Source organism: Ammodytes marinus (genome assembly GCF_949987685.1).
Source record: "Ammodytes marinus genome assembly, chromosome: 12".
Lineage (NCBI taxonomy): Eukaryota > Metazoa > Chordata > Actinopteri > Uranoscopiformes > Ammodytidae > Ammodytes > Ammodytes marinus.
The window spans coordinates 23,679,018-23,687,688 of record NC_137216.1 but is presented as its reverse complement, the minus strand read 5'-3'; the positions used below and the strand labels follow the sequence as shown (position 1 = coordinate 23,687,688).

The following is an 8,671-nucleotide window of genomic DNA, read 5'->3' as shown; positions in this document are numbered from 1 at the left end:
GGCATTCTTCCCCAAACCTCCTATAAAGTCAAAGTAAACTTGACCGCGTCATGTAGGCTGGGGAGACGCAAAACATTAAATGAGCTTTATACTTGTAGATCCTTTTTTTTTCATCATCTTTCCCCCCTTGCCTTCAAATTGCATCATCACGATATGACACTTCGGACTGTTAAAGAGGCAGGATGCGCTCTTCAGCCACAGCAAGATTCTTTTTTAAACCCATAACTGTATCATAGATGCAGATCAACTTTAGGAAGCACTGCACTGAAAATACATGATCAGCCCAGGACTGGTGCAAATACAACTGTTGCTTTTTCTACATCCAATTATTTCCACACAATAAAGGATCAGCTTTGCTATTGTGAGGTTGCACAACGGCTTTTTAAAATATTGATAGTACCCCTTCTTGGTATTACAGTGAGCCTAATTTGATTTTATGAATAAACAAACTTGACTTTTTTCTAATGCATAATTAATCTTTGATGTATAACGGCGTACTAAGGATACTGAGTGAGCAGCTTCACCACAAACAGGATATTGCTGAGGTTTTGATCACCTAGAAAATAAGGCTTTTTCAATGTTCTCATCGTTCTCAACAAGGTTAAATCGTTGCATGTTATTGTATTCCCTGTTCTGCTGTTGATCTACTGTGTACAGCTGCATTTAACACCAAGTGTTCATCATTCCTGCAACAAGAGGAAGGGATGCACTGATATAAACTGTACTTTAGGTCCACTAGGCCATTTACCCTAAAATGCAGTCATTATTTTAAGTTATTATTTTTGAATAATTTATTTAAAAAACATTCCCCGATACAACATTAAATGTAATTTCCACCTTAATGAATAGCAATAAAAATCCAATGTTATGTACACAATTTATTAACAAGGGGCCATCTTGCATTATTCATTTACTTCTGATGAATTGTGGCATTTTCCTGATAATAGGTTTCTAATCTTACTTGAGTAAAATCTGGTAGTTTCTATTGTGGTATAGCTGTTTTCACTGGATGATCACAACATTTATTTTCATGATTCCCAAGCTACATTTTAACGGCAATAAAAGCATCAAGGAAGTTCTTAGTGTGAAACACTCGCGTGTCCCCAAATCCATGTCTGCTCAGCAAGTCTGCGTACTGGCTCTCTGTCCTCTCCATCCCCTCAGTCTGGGTCAGCATGTTCAGAGACTGCAGGGCAGAGTAGGGGGCGTGTCCATCCAACATGGTCTCAGCTATGAGCACCGCACATCCTAAGGCCCGACAGAAAAGATTGTTCAAGACCTTAGTGTATAGAGACATTTCAAATGCCAAAACAACATACAGTACTCTTGTGAGCGATACCTCAAATTTTAACAGCTTTATTTTCTCTCAATCTGTACAAAGCACAACAACGTAAATGCTTAAACAAAGACACCTTTAATTGGTTTACAGAGGCTGCGCCACAGTTATCATAAAAGATTCCTGATTTGAAAGTCCTTGATTTTGAGCGAAGGAGACCAACAGAACACAGAATGACACAAAACCTCCTACATGGAGTCGCTAAGGTCGTTGTCAGTCACTCTTTGATGCAGAGCATGGCATCTAGAAGGTTGTCTGTATGTTTGACATGTGCCGTAATGAAACCGTGGCTCCTCAAAAGCAGTCTGTATTCTGTGGCGCTCCGTTGCTTCCCCACGCTCATGCTGAGGGCTTGGAGCAGCCCACGACTCGGGCCCCTCCTGTCTTCATCCAGGAAGATCTCACTTAGCAGGAGTCCACCGCCTGGCACAACGGTGTAAGTGTGTGTAGATGAAACAACTTCAGAGAACAATAGTGGTGGGTTTGTAATACCTTATCCTTTTGCAATGCTTTGCTTTAGGCAAAGAATAAAAAGGCAACAAGAATTAAGAAGAAAACTAAACTACCATCATTTAGGTAGCTTGGCTTGGAATCTACCAAGCAAAGTGTTGCTAACAAGTTAAAGCAGCGGTTCAACCAAGTACCACTGAGGCCTCAGAGTGCAGGTTCTAAACAGCAGCTGATTTCACACATCACATTTCTAGAATGACGGAACTAATCATTTGAATCAATTGCTGCAGTCTCAGTGTAGAAATGAATATCGAAAACTCTTAAGAGACTTAAGATTCACTGGTACATGGCTCAGAAAAATATACTAAGTGTATGAGCACAATTATAATACATTTAATTCAATGTGCAATTAAAATATGAAGTAAAACAAAATGAGAGTAAAAGACTGAAATATCTATGAGTTGTACCTGGTGTGCACGCGGCAGCGATTCGACTCAGGAGAATATGCACTTTCTCATCAGGCCAGTCATGAAGAATTCTCGCCAGGATGTACAAGTCTGCTTTGGGAAACTCATCTTCAAAGAAGTCTCCTGTTTATACAGAGACAACAACGCCATGAGTTATGCCCACAGAGTGAATGACTTGTTACTTTGACATCAAATACCCACAGAAAGAGCTAGTTGCACTGCATTAGCCTTCATACATGAATAGTCAAAGATAGCAATGTGATGCACATAAGACTGATACTGACCTGCTACAAATGATACCCTGTCGTCTGTGTGCGGAGGATGGAAATGGTCACTCATCTTAACAACAGCTGGCAAGTCAAACACTGTCACAGACAACCCAGGGTGGGCTTTAGTAAACTCATGGGCCATGGCACCAGTGCATCCTGGAACAAAAAAACAAAACAAGCAGATGAAATGTAAAAGAATAGCTTATCACTCAATGACACAATTTCAAACCTTTACGTTTTTTGCTTACCTCCAATGTCACAGGCAGTTTTAAAACTGGAGAGGTCAAAGGCCGTTGCTACAGCTTTTCCTGTAACTTTAGCAATGCTGTGCATCGCGTTCATGAATCTCAATGTGTCTTCTTGGCTGTTGTAGACAGAATCCTTTCAATAGAAACACATAACATAGAAGGGACAAAAATAAAGCATATTGTTTAACATTTTTTAATGTTTTTCGTCACACATATTATCCTTCTGAGGCTGAACTTGGGAGATAATCACCTGAAACAGATCCTTAGATTTCTTGCCGAACGCCTTATCGTGCTGGTTTGTTCCCTCCTGCACTGCACTCTCAAGATGGGAGAAAAGAGGCCACACTTTGTTGTTACAGTGGCGGATGTAACCCAGCAGTGAAAAGGGAGCGTCAGACAGCAAAAAGCGCTTGGCCAGATCCGTGTTCTTGTACGCTGGCTTCTGACATTCTTAGAAGAAGACACAACATAAAATATGTAAAGAGGTTCATTTTAAAAGGTGGAGTCAGTGATACTGGAGAACGTTTGTTGTCAATATCCCTCCTACACAGTGCATACAGATAGAGATATTCACTGATTTTGAGAAAAAAGTGATTTTGACAACAAACTTTCTCCAAAATCGCTGACTCCCCCTTTAAGCTAGGTATCACATGCTATCTGTTTGAGGTATAAGAAGATGATCAGTGTGTAATGATCAATACTGATGAGTGCAGACTTACTTCTCCCTTTGCTCTTCAGCAGTCCCAGAGACACACAGGCTTCCAGCAGGCATTCAGTCCCTTTCACAGAGGCTTTGATCTCCTGGGCCACCTGTGCTGCATCCAGCCCCGGACTGCTTTGTAGCAGGTCAAACACACACATCTCACATGCAGTGAAGAGTGCCTGGAACAAGTTGGGAGAGCAGAATGAATACACAAGGAAAGTGCAATTTTTTTTATATGAATGTGAGGATGTTATGCTTCAAGATCACATTGATAAAATGCAAAAATATGCAACATACTACTTCTGCTAACATTTGTTTAAGTTCTGTTCATTAAAAACAAATGACTCAATTTGTATGTGTCCCACTGCAGTTTCATACCAGCCCACTATACAATAAATCACAAATCAGAATATGCTATTTTTACCGGAATAATTTAGGGTAATAGAATTCCCTTTCTTGCCATAAGCGTTAGATGAGAAGAACATTACCATCTTGCCAGTTACAGTGAATATGAAGTAGTGCCTCCAAAACTGACTAATTCACACATTGCATGTTGTTTCTTTAATCAATATCCTGGAGTCTTGTGGTCACCTTGCAGTTGCAAGTCAACCAGGTTATTTCCAAGAAGTTACTGCAGTCGCGAAATAGAAAGTCTCTGTGACTTCCTGAGATTATTTTCTTGACACTTTGTTCTTTCTAAAACCGCAACATTTCAGTGTACTTTGTTTTTTTGGGCAGATAAAATAAGTTAGATAGATTGCGTTGATTAGTGAGTTTTAAAAAGATACAGGCAGAATCGATTGACTTTACTGTGCCCACCGCCTACTGGCAGTAGTAATAAAATGTACAAATTGAGAGTGATCATTTTCTAATCTAGACCTCAATGTCACACAATTCTTTGAAATCGAGCTGAATGCTTCATCATATTGTCCAGAAGTCTACAACAACAACATCATTGCAAGTTAGTTTTTCCTTTAGCTTCAACAACAAAGGACACAGGTACACATTGTATGTCTCATCACCTTTGAGGCTTTGAAACCATCCATCAGTTCAACGATCCTCTGCAAGTGCCCTGTCTTCATTTGCCCTCTGCTGGTCAGGGATGGTACTGCTGGACTCTCAGAGTGTCGGCGCTTGGCCTTATCGACTGCATGTGCAGACAGGCATTCACCCACTGCGCTGTGACTGCGGTTCCTTTTCACCTATAAACAAAAGGAGTTTAACTTACAAACAATGTCAAAAAGGGGCAAAGACTTTGGTCATAGACTGTGCTTATAGGCTGATAAAAACTAACCATAAAGTCTGGATTGGATGGGTTTATTTGTGTGTGGCTGGATGAGGGGTTGTGATTGGTTGAAGAGCTGGGAGTAGGGCTAGACTGGGCTGGCAGGTTTGGTGGGGGGTGCTGTGCGAGTATGGTGTCGGTGTCACCGTCATCGCCGTTGTGGCAGACAGACGGACTCTCCTGGTCCGAAGAGAAAGAGCGGTTGTAAAGGGTGTCGAGCTGTTTGCAGAAGTGATTGAGGGGGAAACCCACAACATTGAGGAAGTCTCCGTGGACGTACTCCACCAGCATGCCACCCAGGGACTGAATACCATAGCCACCGGCCTTGTCCCTGACAGACACACAGAGACAAAAAAAATGTACTTAAACAGCAAACTATACAGTGACATTGGTTCAGAAACAGTTGCACACATGGAAAAGTCCAGTCAAAAAGGGAAACTTCCATATATTATAGATCCATTACACAAAGTGAAATATGTCACTAATTTCTTTTGTTTTGCTGATTACGGCTTACAGCTCATGGAATTAGCTCAAAACATTAAATATAACATAACCAATCAACCATCATTCACCATTTTACTTTATGTGTAATGAATCTAGAATATCTGAAAGATTCACTTTGTAAATAATATTACAGAATTAGAAAAACAAAACAAAAAAACGTTCCATTGATATTCAATTATTTTGATGTGACATTACATTTCATTTAGCAGACGCTTTTATCCAAAGCGACTTACAACTGGAGCACACATTCATACACCGATAGCAGCAGCTACCTCGCAGGGAGCAATTTAGGGTTCAGTGTCTTGCCCAGGGACACTTGGACATGTGGCGGGGAGAAGGGGGATCGAACCACCGACCCTGCAGTTGTAGGTCGACCACCCTTTCCACTGAGCTACATCCCCCAACTCTACACTTTTTCTGACCCAGATCAAGATTTTTTTGTTTTTTTTATCTTTCCTGCAGACAAGATCCCTGTCAAATAGAACAGAGCAAACACAGATGGAGCTAAACTCATGCATCAAAGTCCAAAAAGCATGAGGTTCATGTGGCTCTAATCCACTCAAACGACCTCCATTAGTCCATCAAACTCTTTTTGGGTCACTACACCTACAGCTAAATCAATAGCTATTACGAATGTGCATGCTCAAACCTTCATAGTACTCACATGGGTTCACCACTATTGATGTACTCCCACAGCAGACTTTCCGAGAGTTGAGCAAACTTCACCTTTGTTTCTTCATAAAAGTCGATCAACTGGTAGTCCACTCCTTCGTCTGGGGTGAGGCAGGTTAGAGGGTTTAGAAATAAAATGTGTCCCCTTATGGAGACACTATGTACATTTCCCTAGTTAAGCCCTCCCATGTTTATTAATACAAATAAAAAACTGAAATGAAATCCAACATTCCTGTATACATAAAAAAGTATCTTAAAGGGTTAAACTGATCTTACAAGTTTGCTTCATCACATTTCAACACTAAATAAACTGGAAGTCTAACCATTATTTAGTCACCACTTACTTTTTTTCTCATGGCAAACAACAATAGCCACACCGGTGAAGACACTGTGCTCTTTACCACTCAAGCTGAAGGAGAGAAATAAAGATGAGAAAAAAACAGCATCCTATCTGTTTTCTGTACATAATGTTAAAATGTAAATGACACAGACCTGGACAGCATCCTGTAGGCATCATGTTTGTCCACTGGCTTCTCCAGAATCATACCATCTACAGTCTGTTGTTATAAGAAGAAAATTCCTGAGTCAAAAAATAATAATAAATACAATTGATATGGCATAACTTTAATTCTTCCATTTATCTCACCACAATTGTGTCTGCTCCGATTACTATGTCTGGAGTCTTCCGGTGTTTCTAAAGAAAATGATATCATTGATCAATATGTCATTCAAGAAGAAGATAATATACGTTGTGTACAGCAATACAAAAAAGAAGGAGCCAAACTCACAAGAGGCATCCTCCTGGCCACCTCCAGGGCCTTCTGTTTGGCTGTCTCAACAGCATATTCATGGGGCGCTTTGAAAAGTGCCTTATCCAGAGTTTCTTTGAACCATGACGGCACCACCTCAAACCTTAAGCCCTGAAATATAGGAGAAAAAACAAATAGGTTCAATGCACTGTGACCAAAATATGTGCTGAGTCAAGTGGGATATTTTACTGTGGGAAAACAAACTTGTTGTCAGTGCTCTAATCTGGACCACAGATTCAAATGCAACACTGTTGCAAAATGACATCAATCACATCTTCAGCCCTTCCACTTCCTGTTACCTTTACTACAGACACGTAAAAAGATTAATATATTTCTGCGATAAGACAATAAAGGCCATTATATAAGGTGTCGGACGGCTGTTTTTTTATTCTTCAGTTTAGCTATGAAAAAAAGATATACTCATAATCATTATGTAAAAGATGTGACGCATCCTTGGTCATTCATTCCTACGTTCACATGACAGTTTGCCTCTTAATTGCTGAAGTCAAACCTTTTGGAGCACAATAAAAGAAAATGTGCAGTTGATGTGATATGTATACAATTTTCTTTTAGTCGAACCAAAAAGGGAAACATACGGCATTGCTGAGAATCTCCTGTCTCCTCGGTGAAGCACTTGCCAGCACGACCAGTTTACTGCTGATCTTGGAAATGACAGGGTTCAGCACCATAGTGGCCTTGTCCTCTGAGGTCATCTGAGGTGAAGGACAAAGTTAAACATTACAAATGTGGCCTAGTTTATGTAGAGGACTCAATAAGAAGTCAGATGACTGCAGCTGTTAAATTATACACTGAAAAATCAGTGTATAATATATCCATATATCCATATAGTGCTGGGACAATTAGTTGATCAACGAGTCCAGTCGACATAACATCAGCTGGATAATAAATGAATCATTCAAATAATTCATAATGTAAAAGTAAAGAAAAGCTTCTCAAATGTGTAAACTTACAGCTTTTCTCCATTTTAAATACAATTCTAAATTGTATAGCATTTTATAATTGCACTTCTGGATATTGTAATGGTGTCCTTTTTTCATACTCTCTCTCGTAGTACCAACACAAAGAAGCCCATTACAATATCCCAAATAAAGTCAATGGACTAAAATAGTAATCTATTGCAAGTTCCAGTTCTAGGCTAATATTTCGTCCACATAGGCCTATCTAATGCATTTAAAATAAAGAATTATCTGCTGTAAGTAGTGTAAAGACATATCCACTCATTGTATTTACATAGAGTAACTTAATGTTTAAAAGGTAGCCATGTAAATCAAGTTTCAGCTTTTCCAAATCACTGTCTAATACCAGCGCGTTAGCTGTGCCTAACTTTATAATGCTGCTTCTCTCAAAGTACCCAAAGTGACTCACATAATGCTACATATGTTTCAAGCTCACGTCAACGTATATTACATACAACATAAACAGTTTAACAACTCTGCTCAGTGTTCACATGCTGTAAGCTACCAGCTATTATGGAAAGTAAAAGCTTATGTAACTGTGTAAAAGAAAACAACACACGACACGACTAAATGAACAAAGGCATTAAAAACTAGTTGCACGGCCGTTATTACTAAAGAAGTCATGCAGTACATCTCTTACCTGCCAAAGTTGGAGTGGACCATGGGGTTTGGACACTGACAGAGTTAGCTCTACTGCTTGCTAGCAGGACTGACGTGACGCGCGTATGTGTTGACGCAACACAACGTGGGCGGAGCCACCATTCACTGTGTGAGTGCTATCTATCTATCTATCTATCTATCTATCTATCTATCTATCTATCTATCTATCTATCTATCTATCTATCTATCTATCTATCTATCTATCTATCTATCTATCTATCTATCTATCTATCTATCTATCTATCTATCTATCTATCTATCTATCTATCTATCTATGCAAAGTAATGTAAT

General features: G+C 39.6%; 1 protein-coding gene across 2 annotated transcripts; it reads right to left on the bottom strand.

The window, feature by feature from the left end:
• Positions 1–863: 863 nt before the first annotated feature.
• asmtl (acetylserotonin O-methyltransferase-like) lies at positions 864–8,437 on the bottom strand. 2 transcript variants are annotated; one of them, XM_080037809.1, is made up of 15 exons: positions 8,361–8,437; positions 7,340–7,456; positions 6,723–6,854; positions 6,581–6,628; positions 6,427–6,491; positions 6,279–6,343; positions 5,927–6,035; positions 4,768–5,089; positions 4,496–4,675; positions 3,490–3,652; positions 3,021–3,220; positions 2,771–2,903; positions 2,538–2,678; positions 2,254–2,376; positions 864–1,248 (listed from the first exon to the last, which is right to left on the bottom strand). In XM_080037809.1, the coding sequence occupies exons 2-15, from the start codon at positions 7,454–7,456 to the stop codon at positions 1,043–1,045; spliced, it is 2,004 nt and encodes a 667-aa protein (XP_079893935.1). In that variant the 5' UTR covers positions 8,361–8,437; the 3' UTR covers positions 864–1,042. The 2 variants fall into 2 exon arrangements, with proteins under 2 accessions (XP_079893935.1, XP_079893936.1); XM_080037810.1 differs by lacking the exon at positions 864–1,248 and adding an exon at positions 1,339–1,759.
• Between the last annotated feature and the right edge of the window lie 234 nt (positions 8,438–8,671).